This window comes from Oncorhynchus nerka, linkage group LG23 (assembly GCF_034236695.1).
Source record: "Oncorhynchus nerka isolate Pitt River linkage group LG23, Oner_Uvic_2.0, whole genome shotgun sequence".
In the NCBI taxonomy this organism is placed as follows: domain Eukaryota; kingdom Metazoa; phylum Chordata; class Actinopteri; order Salmoniformes; family Salmonidae; genus Oncorhynchus; species Oncorhynchus nerka.
In genome coordinates, this window is record NC_088418.1 from 24112619 (window position 1) to 24131313 (window position 18695).

The 18695-nt window shown below is 45.4% G+C and overlaps 1 protein-coding gene across 1 annotated transcript in view; it reads left to right on the plus strand.

Moving 5' to 3' along the window:
• The first annotated feature begins 1086 nt into the window (after positions 1–1086).
• The window catches only part of LOC115106533 (katanin-interacting protein), a 31562-nt gene continuing 13953 nt past the window's right edge, over positions 1087–18695 (plus strand). The window contains 20 exon segments of the mRNA XM_029629362.2: positions 1087–1528; positions 1999–2097; positions 5166–5245; positions 7240–7409; positions 7812–7927; positions 8146–8247; positions 8550–8699; positions 9237–9492; positions 9805–9945; positions 10061–10218; positions 10469–10578; positions 11559–11655; positions 11870–12079; positions 12759–12896; positions 13959–14820; positions 15646–16275; positions 16278–16457; positions 17630–17844; positions 17973–18048; positions 18197–18374. Coding sequence (XP_029485222.2) covers positions 2086–2097; positions 5166–5245; positions 7240–7409; positions 7812–7927; positions 8146–8247; positions 8550–8699; positions 9237–9492; positions 9805–9945; positions 10061–10218; positions 10469–10578; positions 11559–11655; positions 11870–12079; positions 12759–12896; positions 13959–14820; positions 15646–16275; positions 16278–16457; positions 17630–17844; positions 17973–18048; positions 18197–18374 — 3881 coding nt within the window. The 5' untranslated portion in view covers positions 1087–1528; positions 1999–2085.

Below are 18695 nucleotides of genomic sequence, written 5' to 3' on the forward strand. Positions count from 1 at the left end.
TATTCCTATAAGTCCTTTTAAATTTCAAGTTGATTTCTTTGAAAATAATCACACCCTTTTTTTCTCTCTCTCTTCTGCAGTATAATTTATGAAAAGGTTGTTGAGTGCTTTAGACCGTGGTAGTGTCTTTAGCTTATTCTAACTGCCAGGGCTTGGTTCCTAGCCCCTGTCCCTTTTAGTGTTCACAGATTCCAAAGGACTGAACACATGTAAGCAATATGGTATTGGCCACCAACCCACCAAGCCATTCAATGGACTGTGGACTTCTACCTGAAGTTATAGCTTGCACATATGTAGTTAATTCAGATCTGTGAACAGGACAGAAGGTGACTGTACCTGGGCTACATTCAGGGCTGTTGTGTTAGGTCATTACAAAGCTTTTGTCCTTCCATGGAGGGCCGAGTATCTACGGGTTTTCGCGACTCTCTTGTACTTGATTGAATCGAGGTCCCAAATTAGTAAAGAACAACCCTCACCTGGTTGTCTGGTTTTTCCTTTCAATTAAGACCTAAAAACCCACAGACACTAGGCCCTCCATGGAATGAGTTTGACACCCTTGCTTTAGGGACTCTGTAGTTAGTTAGAATAAGCTAAGACCTTACCAAGTTTGCAACAATCTTACAACATTGGACAGCTATTCACTCTAATCTTGTGGGCATGTCAAGAATGTGTGTCGGCTGCTAGTGACTGTTGTGTTAAGTGCACAAAACACAATGGCCCTCCTAGTCACCATGCTTGTAATGCTCTCATTCATGCCTGCAGCTTCTAGACCATTCACAACTGTTGAATTATAATGAAACAGAGCCCAGGCCTTTTGGTGACAGTGGATCATTGTTAACCAGGTGCATGGCTCATTGAGTGTCTGCAACTGAGTCCAGTGTGGTCAGGGGGTGCCCTTGTGAGGTTTATGTTTTCCTTTGCCCTTTTTATATAAAATGCATTGATTTATAATGAATAAAACCATGTTCCAACTTTTGACAGTGGACCACGAAATACATATGGGGAGTTTCATTTTGTTTTGGTGGTGTCATTGTCCTGTTCTGATGGAGGGTTTGCAGTTTGGCTTTTGAGGACATTTGAACACGACTCAGGCATCTGATAGGACAAACCTGCTGTTTTCTAATGTCCCTTGCTCCTTGCCCTGGTTTCTACTTTTCAAACAAAATGTTTTTCTTTAGAAATCTAACTTTTTTTATTGATACCCTGGTGAAGTTTGAGAAAATTGCAAAAATTGTAGCTCTGATATGGCCATAATAGAGTATAATCTATTGTGGTTAGTAGGGGTTGCTGGGCAAAGTACAGTATTTCTCGCTCTGCTGTAGTGTATTTGCTGTAGGCAGGCAGTGTACACAAAACATGGTCCTCCTCCTCAGGGGGTGTGTCCAACACAGGGGCTTTCGCTATTGGTGGATGTTTCTCCTGGTAACCAGCATCCACTGTTATCAACAACACTGGACACATGAGAATCGGAAACTTCATCTGATATCGAGAAACTGCATTAAAATACCCGTGTAAATATTTCTGGATTGTGAGTATTTAAAACATTTAACCAAAGTGTATATTGTCTTAAAAACAGGAAGTTGATAAAAATGATGAGTGGTAAACTTCCTTAGCCTAGTCATTCGTTAGCTTAGCTGGCTAGTTTAGCCACAGTTTATTCCTGCAGCCAGCAACATCAGCTAACGTTAGCTAGCGCCGACTTGCTAGCTGCATAGCCTGCACAAATAAAGCTGATTATCTAGCTAGCTATGTTTCTTAATTCACCGAGTGAGCTAACTTCAACATGTGGAGTGCATTGTTGAAATGTATGTGAAATGCAAAAAAACTGCCGTTGTAACAATGACCAAGAATGTAGCTAGGGCCAGAATTTTAGCAGCGGCGTGCAGTTTTTGCTTATGCGGGAGAAAAATATATATATTTCGGGTGCGGCAACATTGCTGTCGGACGGTCCTCATATAAAGGTCATAATCTCGGTTAATTTCTATTTCCTTGCTACAGAGTTGAATTTAGAAAATCATCGTGGGTTGACATCCTCTCAAAATGTGGAATTAGGGCTATGTGAAAACCAGTGTCTGTGATCCCACAATGGATAAAGTGGTGAGTTCCGTTTTATTTTATATTGAAACAATTGGAGAACAGTAGCTGAGGTCATGTGGATAGACGTTCACTACAAAAAGGGATGGCTTTGCGTCTCACTGCCATGAAGCCTGATTTATGTGCCTACTCCCCACCTCTAAGGTGGGGGATATTGGTCAGGGGCAGAGGGAGCCTTGGTAAAGGAGATGCATATCCTGACAAATATTAAAATAATGAATAAAACGTTTTTAGATTTGTTAATGTCATGTCTGTGCCTCTTTACCACATTCTTTGTTTATGATTTGATTACCTACGTTGTGACAAGAAACTCGAGCACATTTAGTATTTTGGGTATTTTATTATGATCCCCATTATTTGGGCGGGGTACATTCTTGTAGCCTATGCTCGTTCCATAATGTGGTTTATGGATATTAATTTATTCGATGTTTGGTGCATACAAGGATGCCAGTCTGCTGGAATTTCTTTTTTTTTTAAGTATTATATGGATCTGGAATTACATAAGGTGTGCGAATAACCCTCTTTTCAATAGATTGCCTACATGGTCACTTGCCAAAGTCAGTATTGCACCTGTATTGCACCTGCATAGTCATATATGAACCAGAATCTGGCTTTATGGTGAATCTCCTTTTAAGCCCAGGAAGCAGCTATTCAATATGCCATTCACTAGCTTTTCAAGCTTATTAATGTTCAAATGCATTCATTACTCACCAAATGTGGAGTTTTGATTACCAACTATAGTCATGTGTTGCCACCACAGCGGGCATGTAGTTCCAAAAAAGGTTTAAATAAAAATGAACAAGCAACCGAAAGAATACCTTTTTCAGCACCTCCAATCACTCACAACCCAAGGATCTCGGATTGCTACAACATCTTAACCAATACATTGGAGGTGTCGAAGAAGCTTTCTATTTCGGTTGCATGTAACTTTTTACTTTGACCTTTTATGGAAGTACGTACCATCCGTGACGGCAGTAAATTAGGATAGTTGCTAATCGAAACACCATATTTGGTCAGTAACAAACTTATTTTGACATTGTTAAGCTTGAAAAGCTGGTGAATGGCTGCTGCTTCCTGGGTTTAAAGGAGATTCGCCACATCAACATCTCCTGCAAGACCAGATTCTGGTTCTCGTCATATAGTGCATCTATTCTGCTGTTCTCTTTTCTTCCTTCACCTTTCCCCCTCTTCCTCCAGTGCTCCTGCAGATGAAGCCTAGTTGGCTGCTAGACTTATGTAAGAGAGCTAGTGATTTCATCCCCTTTTCGGGTGATTCCATGCCAGCATAGGCCGAAAATATGTTTGGTATCTCTGATTGTTCTGGCAATTCTTACATCAACACTTCATTGGAAGGAAGTGCGTTCGACATGCTTTTGACATTTTGTATCACAAATCTGTGAACCATACACGATACAGACAACATATTGGTGTTGTTATACTCCTTAGTGTATGCTCTCAAATATGGAGTATAGATTCTGAAAGGGGAAAAAATTACATTAATTTATTCAACATAAAAAATATGAATAATGTATCTTAGAAGTGCCCCTTTAGATTTTTCATATTTTTAGACATATTCTTAAGAACAATATAGGCTACTCTTCAAACACGTCAAATTTCCAGAGTGGGCTCTCTGGTCATTTTAATAGGTCATTCACCTAAGGCAGCAGGTAGCCTGTGGTTAGAGTGGTGGACTAGTAACCGGAAGGTTGCAAGATCGAATCCCCGAGCTGACAAGGTAAAAATCTGTCGTTCTGCCCCTGACCAACGACACTGTTCCCAGGCATTGAAAATAAGAATTTGAAAATCTGAAAATCTGATTTGCCTAGTAAAATAAATCCCCCCCAAAAATTAACCAGTCACAGCCCTCCTTTAGAATTGCAAATCACCAGCAGAGTTCTTTTTAATCAACTTTCCCATTCAGTGTGTTGATGGTGCTCATCAAATTGATCAAAACCTCAGAATGAGCAGAGCCCACTCTGGAAATGTGATGTTCTCTTAGGGTATATTGTTCCAAAAAAATTCTTTAAATTCTCAAAATCCAAAACGGTACTTTTGAGGGTAATATTTGTATTAATGTTTATAATGTTGAATAAATTCATGTGAAAATGTAGAATCTAGACATTCTCCATATTTGAGAACACACTATAAGGGGTATAATGAGACCACGAGGTTGTCTGTATCATGTACAGTTCAGGGATCACAAGGTCTTACAAGAGGCATGTATAGGTCTAAAATGGGCACAAAATGGTTTGTGAGACAAACATAAAAAGCATTTCAAACACCCCCCGCAATGAAGTTGACAGAACAATCTAAAATAGCCCAAAATATTTTCTGCCTACGCTGGTGTGGAATCGCCCTTTCACTACCTGCACGAGCCTGTGAATTTGCTATGTCTTGCTATTGTCAATACTCAAACCAGAATACAATCCTCATAGCCTATCCATTATCTTCATTTCAAAGATGCAGTCTGATGCTAAACATACTCCCATTCAAAATGGTTATCTTATCCTTTGACACTATCTGTTTTTGTTTTTCTCATCACGTTTCAACTTCAGTAGACTGAGCGCATGACTATAGAGTTCACACTACATTTGCTACCAGAACATCCTTTCTGTCTTTCATTGTTTTGTCTATGGTAGGTAAACGGATTGCAGTATTTTAGTGTTTCTTGTGTAACGCATGAGTCTTACAATAAACCAAATGAATTTAGGGCCTGTCTCTTATTAATTAACTCCATGCAAATGATGAGTATAAATAAAGTCATTTGTATGGACTTTTAACCGAAATAAGAATTTGTGGGTTTCCATATCGATAACAAAAGATTACGCCCACACTATTTGTCAAGATTTCAACGTGTCATCTCAACCCGGGGTCGTATTTACTCAATTTGAAGGCCGGTCACCTAGGCTATGACAATAAACAGGGTTAATGATTCAGCTTGTTTCAAGACTCTGCACCTCTTCTCAAAATTAATCACTGCAGCATGACCCTAGTGTATTGTGATACTGTACGTGTTCGCATGGCTTCTCTGTCTGACACTGCTTCCTGTTGTTGTCTACCTATCTGTGAAGGAGAACCAGAGGTGTCAGGGAGGCTTGGCTGCTGAAGAGATACTGGATGAATATTTAATCGCCCTTCAGCACAAAAACAGGTGAACTGTGAGGCAGACACGGGCCTTTGGGAGAGGCAGCTCCGGTTACGCTGAGAGGACACAGTAGCTGACTGTCAATAGGCTTATACTCACACACATAGGGTTGACTTTGGTTGCTTCCTCGTGCTGAGAGATTGAATGACACCAATGATGTACAGTGAGGGGGGGGGGGGGGGCAGTATTTGATCCCCTGCTGATTCTGTACGTTTGCCAACTGACAAAGAAATTATCTGTCTATAATTTTAATGGTAGGTTTATTTGAACAGTCAGAGACAGAATAACAACAAAAAAGATCCAGAAAAACCCATGTCAAAAATGTTATACATTGATTAGCATTTTAATGAGGGAAATATGTATTTGACCCCCTCTCAATCAGAAAGATTTCTGGCTCCCAGGTGTCTTTTATACAGGTAACAAACTGAGATTAGGAGCACACTCTTAAAGGGAGAGCTCCTAATCTCAGATTGTTACCTGTATAAAAGACACCTGTCCACAGAAGCAATCAATCAATCAGATTCAAAACTCTCCACCATGGCCAAGACCAAAGAGCTCTCCAAGGATGTCAGGGACAAGATTGTAGACCTACACAAGGCTGGAATGAGCTACAAAACCATCGCCAAGCAGCTTGGTGAGAAGGTAACAACAGTTGGTGCGGTTATTCGCAAATGGAAGAAACAAAAGAACTGTCAATCTCCCTCGGCCTGGGGCTCCATGCAAGATCTCACCTCGTGGAGTTGCAATGATCATGAGAACGGTGAGGAATTTGTCCAGAACTACACTGGAGGATCCTGTCAATGATCTCAAGGCAGCTGGGACCATAGTCACCAAGAAAACAATTGGTAACACACTACGCCGTGAAGGACTGAAATCCTGCAGCGCCCACAAGGTCCCCCTGCTCAAGAAAGCACATATACATGCCCGTCTGAAGTTTGCCAATGAACATCTGAATGATTCAGAGGATAACTGGGTGAAAGTGTTGTGGTCAGATGAGACCAAAATGGAGCTCTTTGGCATCAACTCAACTCGCTTTGTTTGGAGGAGGAGGAATGCTGCCTATGACCCCAAGAACACCATCCCCACCGTCAAACATGGTGGAAACATTATGCTTTGGGGGTGTTTTTCTGCTTAGGGGACCGGACAACTTCACCACATCAAAGGAACGATGGACTGGGCCATGTACCGTCAAATCTTGGGTGAGAACCTCCTTCCCTCAGCCAGGGCATTGACAATGGGTCGTGGATGGGTATTCCAGTATGACAATGACCCAAAACACACGGCCAAGGCAACAAAGGAGTGGCTCAAGAAGAAGCACATTAAGGTCCTGGAGTGGCCTAGCCAGTCTCCAGGCCTTAATCCCATAGAAAATCTGTTGAGGGAGCTGAAGGTTCGAGTTGCCAAACGTCAGCCTCGAAACCTTAATGACTTGGAGAAGATCTGCAAAGAGGAGTGGGATAAAATCCCTCCTGAGATGTGTGCAAACCTGGTGGCCAACTACAAGAAACGTCTGACCTCTGCTTGCCAACCAGGGTTTTGCCACCAAGTACTAAGTCATGTTTTGCAGAGGGGTCAAATACTTATTTCCCTTATTAAAATGCAAATCAATTTATAACATTTTTGCCATGCATTTTTCTGGATTTTTTTGTTGTTATTCTGTCTCTCACTGTTCAAATAAACCTACCATTAAAATTATAGACTGATAATTTCTTTGGCAGTGGACAAACGTACAAAATCAGCAGGGGATCAAATACTTTTTTCCCTCATTGTATGAGTGATACCGACATGCAAACTGTGTGAGGACAATTTTGTTTCCATGGAGTAGGCTTCGCTCGTTTGACCTGCTTGCATATATAATATAATGCTCTCTCACATGCATACAAAAACCACGAAAACTTAAAACATGTTTTTTTCATCTCATTTTCAAGTGTAGATTCATAAACCACTTTTATATGAAAATGTGTGTATTTTCTAGTGATGAGTTGACCTTTGACCCATAGGATCTTAAAGAGACTGAAAACTAAAGAGCCCGAGGAGATCGAGCTAGAGCGTCTGGAGCAGGGCTTCTCCATCTATCTGAACGGCGCTAATGCTAGCAAGCAGACCAAGAGACCCTGCCAGAAGTCCGTCACCTCGCCACCGCCGGCTCTGAGAGCTACACACACGGCTGGTACGCTGCATGTAGGACTAAAATAGATCCGCCAACAACTAAAATACATTATTTCAGTGTCCCATCAGCAACTGAGTATAGACTACAATCCATCGCTGCTACAGTACTACGTCCTTGTTAAGCTATTGTAGATTATGTCCCTGTTTGTTACTACTTTATGACTAAGCTAATGTTTGTAGCATCCCTGAACACCAACCCCGTCCCTCATTTAGCATAGTATAATCCTATGCCCACGGCCGTTGAACAAATGATAATAAGTGACAGTCGTAAAAACCAGCGGCCATTTTCCCCTCCTCTGTTTGTTATGGAACCATCTGTGTCTGGTTCTCCTCTTCCTCTGAGGGTGGACTTGACTGCTCATGTGCAGTGTCTGTGTTCTCGCTTTCTCTGACTCATCACCAGATGCCTCCAGAAGGGGTTTGCAGCTTGCAGAGGAGGAGACCTACAATCTGGAGGTGAACAGCAGCAAGAGGAGCCACACCGCCCCGGGAGAAGTGCAGAGGAGAGAATGGGTTCAGGTACCGCCATTCTAGTTAGTCTACACCTTTTGAAAGAGAATGTCTAGTCATTCTATTTCTATAGTATCTGGTCATTCCACGTCTAATGGATGACGCCAACAACCCTGTTGTGGTTGAATAGATTTAGTGAACGAATCAACGATCACAGACATGGGTTGTCACACTTCTATTCCATTTGTATATGTGTTTTGAATAGTGTTCTATTTTCGTCTGTGCAGAAGTCGGTCAATATTCGAACAGAACAAGGACCCTGTTTGCGGATCTCTCCAGAGAGACGGTACTCTGAAGACTTTGAACCCTACGACAGTATAGAGATGGAGGTACAGTAGGAAGAGAACAACGGTCCTTTGTAGCTCAGCTGCATAGCGCTTGTAACATTCAATTCCCGGGACCAATATATGTAAAATGTATGACCCCATGACTGTAAGTGGCTTTGGATAAAAGCGTCTACTAAATGTTATATATTATATCAAATTCCCGTGTGTGTGCGTGTTGTGTGCACTGTTCTTCAGCATTTTTCGATGGTGTGTGTCAGCATCTGTATATGTCAAATACAGCAGTCAGTCTGAGTTTGCATGATTTGCATCTCACTCTGCTCTGTCTTCACCCTGTGCCTCTCCAGCGGTCGAGTCCCCGTTCTCCTCGTAGCCCCACGCGAGACTCCTGTAAGGTGTCACGTTCGTTTGGCTCCAGGGCTGATGGCCGAGAAGGTAGCCAGGCGGAGCCTGAATATCAAAGCGAACGGGTCCTACTCAACATCGACGAGGTCAAGGTGAGAGGTCAACTGTTTTTCTCTCCCTCCTCAGTGGCCCTCTTCTCTCTCTCTCTCTCCCTCTTCTCGCTTTCCTTTTTCTCCTCTTCTCACTCCCTAAGATACTGTAGCGTATTCAAGACACTGATCCAAGCTACCAAAGTGCAAGAAATACAGCCATCTTCACCATTTCCATCTCACCAGAGTACATGTCGCAGTAAATCATTGAATTCTATCCAGAGTGCTGACTTAATTTACAACTTTTTAAAATGTCCTTTTACGTCAAGCAGACATTCCCTTCAGATCAATATAGGAACATAAAATGTAGAACTGCCCTGTTTCTTCAACCTGCGTTATAGCTCAGTGTTAACCTTGTTTGGGTTACATGGTGGAGTGGCATGAGGGTGAGAGCTGAGTAGTTTTCATTTTGGTCCCAAACGGGATGAAAACATTTTTGAAACTGGGGAGGAAAAGCCCGCGGTCGTCTGATAAGAAGACCAGTTTCATTTCCATTTCAACTCAATTGAACATACCCTTGGTGTTTTTTTTGGTGATCAGGTGCTTCGACGGAGCCTGGAGGTGAGCGTGCTGAGGAGCAGCAGGGGGTCGGCGGGGGAGGAGTCGGACGAGGAGTGGGTGGAGGAGCAGATCGAGAGGGAGGAGAGCACAGAGAGCCTGGAGGAGCTAGGCCTGCCTCCCTCCTCCTCCAACAAAACATCTGCTGACACGGGTCATTCGCGAGTAACTGGGCCCAAAGGCTGCCTTCGCGACCCTGCAGAGCTCATGGTGTTGGACTTTGGGCCCTCTCCTAAAGGTACTCCCAGCAATACGGATGACAGTATATTCATGTTATTCAGCCAGGGATGCATCTTAACATTCAACTATAGTGGCTTCCTTTCCTGGTCCCCACCCTTCATTTGCACTGATCTTAAATGATAGGATAGGTGAAAGCAATATGTTGGATGCCCACTTACCCATCCAGATGTTTGATGTCATTGCAGTTGAAGGGAAGGAGACATGTAGAAGACGCCTGTTAAGAGATTTTATTGAGATGCAGCCCGGAATTTGCTTCAGGTTGTCTCTATTCCTTTACCTTTCGTAGACCGTTTCTTCCATTATGTTGCAGGCCGTAAGATCGAGCGTTCGCTGTCGGCCAAGAGGAAAGACAACATGGAAGCCTACGTTCCCACCAAGCCTCTGCCGGTGAAGAGCAGAACTCTGGACAGGCCCTCTTCAAAGGAGTGCAGGGATGGCAGAGATCCTCAACGTATGTTCTGTTCTTCCTTGTATGCATGTCATTCATAAACCTAAGAGGCCTCAAGAGTGTGACTCGCCCCCCTCTCTCTTTCTCTCTCTCTCTTCCCCCACCCACTCTCTCTCAGGGCCGAGGAGTCGCGTAGAGCGCCCCCTGTCTGCAGCGAGGAAGGCCTCCCAAGAGGAGCGCGACTCGGAGGAGACGGCGTGCAGGGTGCTCCAGGCCCTGCAGATCGAGAACAGCCCACTGCAGAGCCCAGAGCCCAGGGCCTTCAGCCGCACCCCGGTAGGATAGATAACAACCATAGAATGTAATTCTATATCTATAGGCACAATCAGGGGAGTGCTGTTCTGGGTCCTCTAGTTGGTTGTGTTGTATTCTTCTAATCTGTCTGCTGTAATGATTCATGTTTTACATCCTAGCCTATCCCCATCTCTCTTATTTTCTCATCTTTTCGACCTTTAGTTGAACCTGGTTGGGCTACCACCCTGTCTTAAGTCGAACTCCGTTGTGCTCCTCTATTCTAAATCCACAGGTGAGAGGACACCAGATGACGAACGGCTCGCTGTGTGACGACGATGATGACGACAAAGATGAAAGTGGGGTGACCAGAGCCATGCAGAGAATTACCCTCATGGGTCCCAGGTAGTGTATTGCAACGTTACACGCCATTGTCATTGCACACCAAGCGTTAGGTGTTGATCCTTAACCACTATATGGAGAGGAAAAGGGAAGTTACTATCGAAGTCTATACCAGGGGCGTCAAACTCATTTTTCCCCGTGGGCCGCATTTGGTCTTCACCGAGGTCTGGAGAGCCACACTGGAAATGTTATATTTTCTCAAAATGTGCAAAAAAATAGTTATCTATTGTTTTTTACATTTTATTTTACATTTTCAACGCTCCCTGACTATTCAGCTTTTGTTTTGGTGATTCTTAGCAACCTGGAAAGAGGGTAGAGATTCTATAAATGTAAGTCCAATATCATTTCTACACGGTTTGGTTTGAGTCCTTTTTAATGTAGACTGATGTTGTTTTTTTTAACTCAAACCACCCGCAGGCCGCATTGAATGGGCTCGCGGTCCATATCTGGGTTGATACTAATCCCTTGACTATCACAAAGGGAAAAAAACATTGAATGGCTATGTTCCAATAGTGTCCACACTATCATACTACAGAGAAAGAAACCATCTATGAGGTATGGGTATCGGGATGTGGCCAAATAGAGTCTTGTCCGGTGACCGTTTAGAATGACACTGGCATCGCTAACTCCCTCTTGCCTGTGTACTATGTCCTTTCCCTTGCTGGGATGAGAACGCCATGTACAGACTCTGCAGTACAGTAACAGAAAACGTGTGGTAATGCAGTACGTCCTGGATGGCCGACGCAAGAGCACCAGTAACTGTATACCTTCCTGACCGAGGCTCTCTAACAATCCAAAACGTGTCGGTGGTAACCTAACCTCTCTGACCTTGAAGCGGGTTTAGTCAACCAAGCCGTAGGGAGTCTTCAATAACGGTCAGTGACCGTGCGTACATTTCCGTAGATGATCACCAAGAGCAAGGTCAAAGACTATTGATGTGGTGAAAGACACAATACAATTGATGACTAATCATTTTCTTCCAGGCAACAGCAGAGACTACTGAAGGCGTTGGAGAAACTGGAGGCAGGCACAAACTTTGACAGCCCTCAGACAGTGAAGACCAACAATAGCAAACCACCGGTGAGTCACTCCATCAAATACCAGGGCTAGGAATGACTAAGCGTAAAACAGCTAGGTGAGACAAACAGTGAGGCTAAACATAGAGCGAAAGAGACACACACACAAAGAGAGATCTACCAGCATTCTAATTATATTTTTTATGATGCTAAGAATACACTGTATGAAGTGACGGCTTGACTCGACTCGTGAAGTTCTGTTGTTGTCATGGTGGCAGAAGAGGCGCGTCTCGGCCGAGGCACCGCCCACCGTATACGTCACCATGGAGATCCTGAGTAACTGGGGGAACAGGGGCCAGGTGGGGCTGACGGAGATGCAGTTCTTCGGCCCAGGGAACAGGAAGCTGTACGTGTCGCCACACGACCTGGACATCCGGAACGCCGACTACCCTGGGAACCTTGGAGCACTGGTCAACGGGAAACCTAAGGTGAGTTGAGCTCTGCCCCCAAGCCTTTCTGATAACACTAATTGGAACTATTTGGAAAGGTTTTGGTGCATTGCATTTACTATTCATGCATCATTTTAGAGGGATTTTTGGTGACACTTCCTATAAGTAGATACCCTCTTCGTAATCCACTATAAAGGCATTAGAACACATAAGGAATCATGAGACAGCTTTATGAGCTGTTATTAGCCTATGTCGTGCATGACAAAGCATTTTGCATTGGTGCAATAAATACGCTTTATACCCATTTAAGCGCTGATCATAGTCCAAAATGTGTATGTCCACACGGAGATGTTCTAGAATATTGGACCGTTGCCTTTCATGCTTTCCGAACTCTCAGTGCGGCTCAAGCTATTTCTCCAACCGTGACCCCGTTCAAATGAATAGAAGACACGTACGAGGAGCCACGTTGGTTGGGAATCTTGGGGAGGTGCGCGGTCTCAGTAGCTACAAACAAGGTTAAATAAAATAAAAAAGAAATAGCTATGTCACAATGGGCCGCCGGACTATCGTGGCTTGGGACTCTGAATTATACTTTGGGAAGAGGGTCTTCAAAGTGTTGCCGGATTATATTGGATCTCTGGTCATTTAAAGGGAATATATTCATCTATTTTCTGACTTAAACGGACTGATTTTCTCTCCATGTTGTTTTGACCGCCAGACCACGAAGGAGCGTCATATGTGGACCTGTCCTTTCCATCCTCCGGTCCAGCTCTACTTCATCATCAGGAACACGGAGCGCTCTCCGGACTTTCAGATATCCCGGATCAAGATCTGGAACTACAACAAGAGCATCAATGTAAGAGACCAGACTGACAGGTTGAGTATGAAATGACACCCTATTTCTCCTTATGTCGTGCACTACTTTTGGCCCGAGCCTTTGCGATAGAGGTTGCCGGTAGGTTGCCAGTTCTAGTTAAAAGGGTTGCGTTAAGTGACGATTCGAATGGAATCTGATAGAAATGGTACTTAAGTTGTTAGCACGTACTGTGTGTGCAACCCTTACATATGCAGCTTCTGAGAATTACCAAAATGCACTCCATCATTTGTTAACAGTTGCTCATAAATCCAGCTTGCTTCAGCCAGCCCCAGTCATTCTAGAGGGTGACCACCATATTGGCAGCAGGCTTTAGGAGGGAGGGAAGTTGTGTTTAACCGGTGGCTGCGTGAGCTGCCAGTCAGTCCATATGTGGAACAGTGAGAGATTAACCCTGGGGGATTAGTGAAGGGACTCCCGGGTTACTGCTTCTGCCTCCCACCCTGCTGCTGTCACAAACGGGACTGACGGGGCACAAAGCCCAGGCAACCAGCGCTCTGTCTGGAACGATGGATGTTATGGGTTGATATTAACAGCGTCTCTGTTCATTGAGTCCGTTGTTAGGGTACTGGTGGTGTGTTTTAAGCTGCGAGGTAAGGAGCAGTGTGATCCAGTAAGTGGAGATGCACTGATTTAATGAGCAGGGATTGAGGAGATTGGAGTCTGGTTTTAGCCATCCACTATGTCTGTCTGTGTGTTGGTACGGAGGCTACTTACGGTTAGCTTTACAGTTGACTATGTCTGCAAGGTTAGCTTCATTTCTCCCAGGTATGTATGAAGATTGGGGCCTACAACTAGGAAGCTCCTTGGTTAAAAGTACGGTATCACATTCAGTTTCAATGTTGATCTAGCGATGTCATGGTAACTTGAATATTCTAGCTCTTTGACATTTCCCTTTTCACCTCTGCATTTTTTTAAAATGCAAATGTATTTGACTTGGAGTTCGTTTTAATGTTTATTTTCTGACATGGTCTACCAATGTCAATGCATTAACTTAATATTGCCCTGCGTAGAGCCTGAAATAGCCGTACTGTTCTTTTTCAGGACCTGGACATTGGCGCCCGGCATGTGAATCTTTACCTCAACAGCACGCTGGTGTTCGAAGGCGAGCTGGACAAGGGCTGTGGCAACCAGGTTTTCGACTACAGCACCAGCATTGCCCTCCAGGCACTCCACGTTCCAGAATCTTTCTCTCCCAGCCCCATGGCATCCGGACACGGTCTCTGTGGCGCCAGCCCACAGCGCCATTGTGACAGGAGCGTGGAGGGGAACAACGGAGGGCACCATCGTGACCCCAACCACGGACTCTCTCTCGCTGAGGGGCTAGCCCAGGTCAGAATAGACTTGCAGGATAAAACGCACAACCCCGTCGCCCCCGCGCCTACACACCGTCCCCTACAGAAGAACTCCTTTGACGTGGACCCACTGGAACTGGACCTCCCCCACCCCCCTCTGAAACAGCAGCTGGAGCAGTCGGGTCAACCCACAGAGCCCACAGTCACCACCCAGCCTTCCTCCTCCAGGACTCCCCAGTGGCTACAGCCCCTGGCCCGGAGCGCCCCCGAGGGCTGCGAGGCTGGGAGGGAGAGGCCCCTCTGGCTAGTTCCCCAGCAATCTGTGGAGTCCAAACCTCCCCTCCCCCAATCCTCCTCCACCTCGGTGCTCCCGGAGCTGGGCTGTAACCCGGGGAGGGTGTGTCAGGGGTTGGAGAGGACGGTGAACGGGGGCCAGGGGAGTGCAGACTCTCTGGACCTGGGAGGTGACCTGCTGGAGGAGCTGAGTGACCAGCAGCGCCAGGACCAGCCTGTTAGTGGACGTAGGAGCGCAGCCAGGCACAATAACACTAGTAGTACCAGCAGCAAACCAGCAGTGGAGCACCAGCATGGAGCCATTGGACTGTCCACAGGTAGTTAACCCAGTGTGTGTGCTATGTGCTCGTACCTGTTGTGAGCCATTCCATACCTTTCCATACTTTTGCAGCTCTTATATCTACTCTGCATACTGGGCTGTGCAGGAAAGAGGCCAGTTCATTTGATTTCATGTAACCGTCTTAAGGTCAGAGACAGAATGATCTCTAGTGGGAGACTGTTTGTCTACTTGCCTTAGTTTTGCAACTCCCTAATGACCCCCCCCACCTTCGGGATCTGACATTAGTTTCCCAATGTTCTTGTCAACGGCAGACCAGACATATCTTTGTTTGTCCCTAAATAAGATTATAGAGCAGACAGATTGCTGCATCACATCAAATCTACATCCTATAATAATCTCTCTTTATCTCCCTGGCAACAGACTCCCAGCCAGACCCTCTAGTTATGGGTCACCCCCCCCCCCCCCCCCCCCGATCTGGAAACACACAAGGCACATGCCAGCTGGCTCTGACAATATCTATTGTGGACATATCACCCTGAAGTGGGTCAAAGACTCTTTGACTAGCATCACACCAGCTGTCGGAGCTGGGCTATTCAGTGTGAAAATCACATCAACATTACCATGACTTTTATCTTCTACACTCCTGGAATGTTAACCATTATTAAATTATAGATTTTTTTATTGCGAGCCATAACTTTATTAGTATAAATCCTACTCTCAAAATTATATAGAGTAGTACTACAATGTATAAAACGGGCCCAAAATTACCTTGCTTTCTTCCCTATTGCTCTTAACTACACTTTTATTATGTACTCTGCACTGCCTTTGAGGTAACATGAGAGTGTGTGTGTTGATTCCACAGAGGAGCCAGGTTCAGTATCGGGCAGCAGCAACCGGAGGCAGCAGCGTACCCCCCGGGCCCATCTCCGCAGCCAGCAGGACCATGACGACACCCTCATGGAGTCCTGGGACTCCCTCACCAAGTTCAACCAGTGCCAGCGTGGTCGCATCTCCAACATGAGCTTCGAGGGCGACATCTTTGACGAGTTCCTCCAGCGTTCCTCCAGAGCCGCCACTATTGCTATAATCCCCTCCTCCGGCCCAGGAGCCTCCTCCTGCAGCCCCGTCCCCCACTCCTCCCACCTCTCCTCCCCCGCCCCTCAAGGAGGCCTCTGCGATGACCCAGAGGATGACCTTTCCGCAGAGCCGGAACGCGAGGAGGAGTTTGAAATTCCAGTCCTCCCACGTGGTCAACGTCTGGTCATTAACATCTTGTCCACGTGGGGCGATCGCCACTATGTGGGCCTCAACGGTCTCGAAGTCTTCAGCTCCAGCGGTCAGCCCCTCCTTCCCACCCGCATCCGCGCCGACCCGCCTGATATTAACGTGCTGCCTGCCTACGGAAAGGACCCGCGTGTGGTCACCAACCTGATCGATGGCGTCAACCTCACACAGGACGACATGCACCTGTGGTTGGCACCTTTCACCCAGGGAGGAGTCACGTGATCTACTTGGAGTTCGCCGGGCCGTGTCAGGTGGCCATGATAAGAGTGTGGAACTACAACAAGTCCAGGATCCACTCGTTCAGGGGGGTGAAGGAAGCTGAAATGCTGCTGGACGGGAGGTGCATCTTCAGGGGAGAGATCGCCAAAGCATCAGGGACTCTGTCTGGAGGTAGGGGAGCATTAGTGAGGGACAGGTTCTCTCCTATGACACCCAAATGGGTAGTTCTATTTCATTTCAGCAAGCTATGACACCCCCCATCTCAAATTGTTCTGAAATGGTTTTGGATAAGATAAGCACTCTTGCAACATTACATCTGAACTCGGAGAAACTAATTGATCACACCCACATTGGCCATTTCAATTTATAGGATTCATATAATATTCAATAAATATAGTAACCAACGTCCAATTTGGACCAAATCTCTTAACAATGATTAAGCCATCCACTGACCCCCCAACCCCACACCAAGCCCACCCCAACATCCAGTATACAGCATAAATTCCCTATGTTTGACAAGTAGTATGAAGCTGTGGCTTGGAGTATTGTTTATTCATACTGTGTAATGTATTCTCAGTAAATTTGGTGGTATTTTTTTTTCCCCCGTTTAGAGAAACTATATGTTGGAAGTCGCTTGCATTTCCCCCCATAAATGTATGTTAAAATACCAGGTTTTGCCCACTAGATGCCACTGTTTCTTCTACTGCCACACCCTTTTATCAATGTTGCTGGTCTCTTGTATTTATTAAGTGGATCACAACATTGTCTTTGCAATTTTGGGTAGAAAATAGCTTTTGCTCATGATGAAAATAAGTGGTGTGGTGATTCGCACAATTCAAGCCAGTCCTCCATGAAAGCAATTAAATTTGTCTTTCCATTCGTCATAATCTGTGTCCAGGAAATGACCCCTCTGTGTGTAGTTCATTCCCTTCAAAAAAGGTCTGTATTAGACCATTCCTGGTGAACTGAATTGCTTTCATGGAGGACTGGCTTGACTTGTGAGGATGACCACACAATTAATTTAAATCACCAAACTGCAATCTGGGAATGACAAGAACATTAAAACTATTATCTTAGATTATAGAACTAGAGCATTTGTTTTGTGACAAAATAGGTTTAGTGTCATTTGTTTGCCTCTAACATACTGAATTCTACCTCCACTAGGGATTATTCATTCCTATCCATAACCTCCACTAGGGATTATTCATGCCTATCCTTAACCTCCACTAGGGATTATTCATGCCTATCCTTAACCTCCACTAGGGATTATTCATGCCCATCCTTAACCTCCACTAGGGATTATTCATGCCTATCCTTAACCTCCACTGCTCTCATCTTATTAGGTCTGGACCAGTTCGGGGACACCATCTTGTTCACCACGGACGATGAGATCCTGGAGGCCATGTCGCGCTACGACGAGACGTTCTGCGGGGAGGCAAAGGGCTCCGAGGGTCTGGTTGGATACGAGGAGGAGCTGCAGAGGCCCCGCACGGCCGACGGAGAGGGGGAGGAGAGACCTTTCACCCAGGCTGGCTTCAGACCCGAGGACGACCTCACTGTGAGTTTGACCGGACTGACCTGGACTATACAGTGTAAACGTGGAATGCCTTGATTGATCCAGGGCATGCAGGTTTTGTTCCAGCCCAACACTAACATTTCTCATTTCTATTCACTGCCATTTTTCAGTTAAACCTCCATCTGAACCCTACTGTTGGTCAGTCTGAGACCCTGGAGCAGATCCCTGGAATGTACAATGGAAAGTGTGAGTGCTCTCGTCTAAATGTAGTGTTATTCACGATCATTTCACACATTTTACAAACAGGACTGTCTTTTTATGTCTGTAAAATATAGCTAGCTCAGCTTGTTCCACACTGACTCTCCTTCTCTCTCTCCACCGTCCCTCTTTCCAGGCCTTAGGATAGAGTTGAGTATGACATGGGGGGACTCCCACTACGTGGGCCTGACGGGGTTAGAGGTGGTGGGGAAGGAGGGGGACAGCCTGCCTCTGGACCTGACCATGTTGGATGCCTCGCCACGGGACCTCAACGACCTGCCTGAGTACGGCCAGGACACACGCACCCTCGACAAGTCAGTACTGTGTGTGTGTGTGCGTGTGTGTCTGACCTAGCAACGCTGACAATATAGATGGATCTAACTGCGTACCCTCTGAGGATGTATTTTAAGACATGAAACGCCAAAGTGATCCAGTTAACTTGTCAATGACAACAGCGTTGCAAGGGATTTTATTCATCTGACTCCAACTCTTATGTGTCTATCATGTCAATGTTTATTACAGCTTTGTTTCGATATATAGCAGTGGTCGTCCTCCCTTCCGTGGTAAGCAGGCACACCTTGGACAGTCAGTAAAACACTCATGGGTGGCTGGTAGGCCCTCATAAACTCTCATAA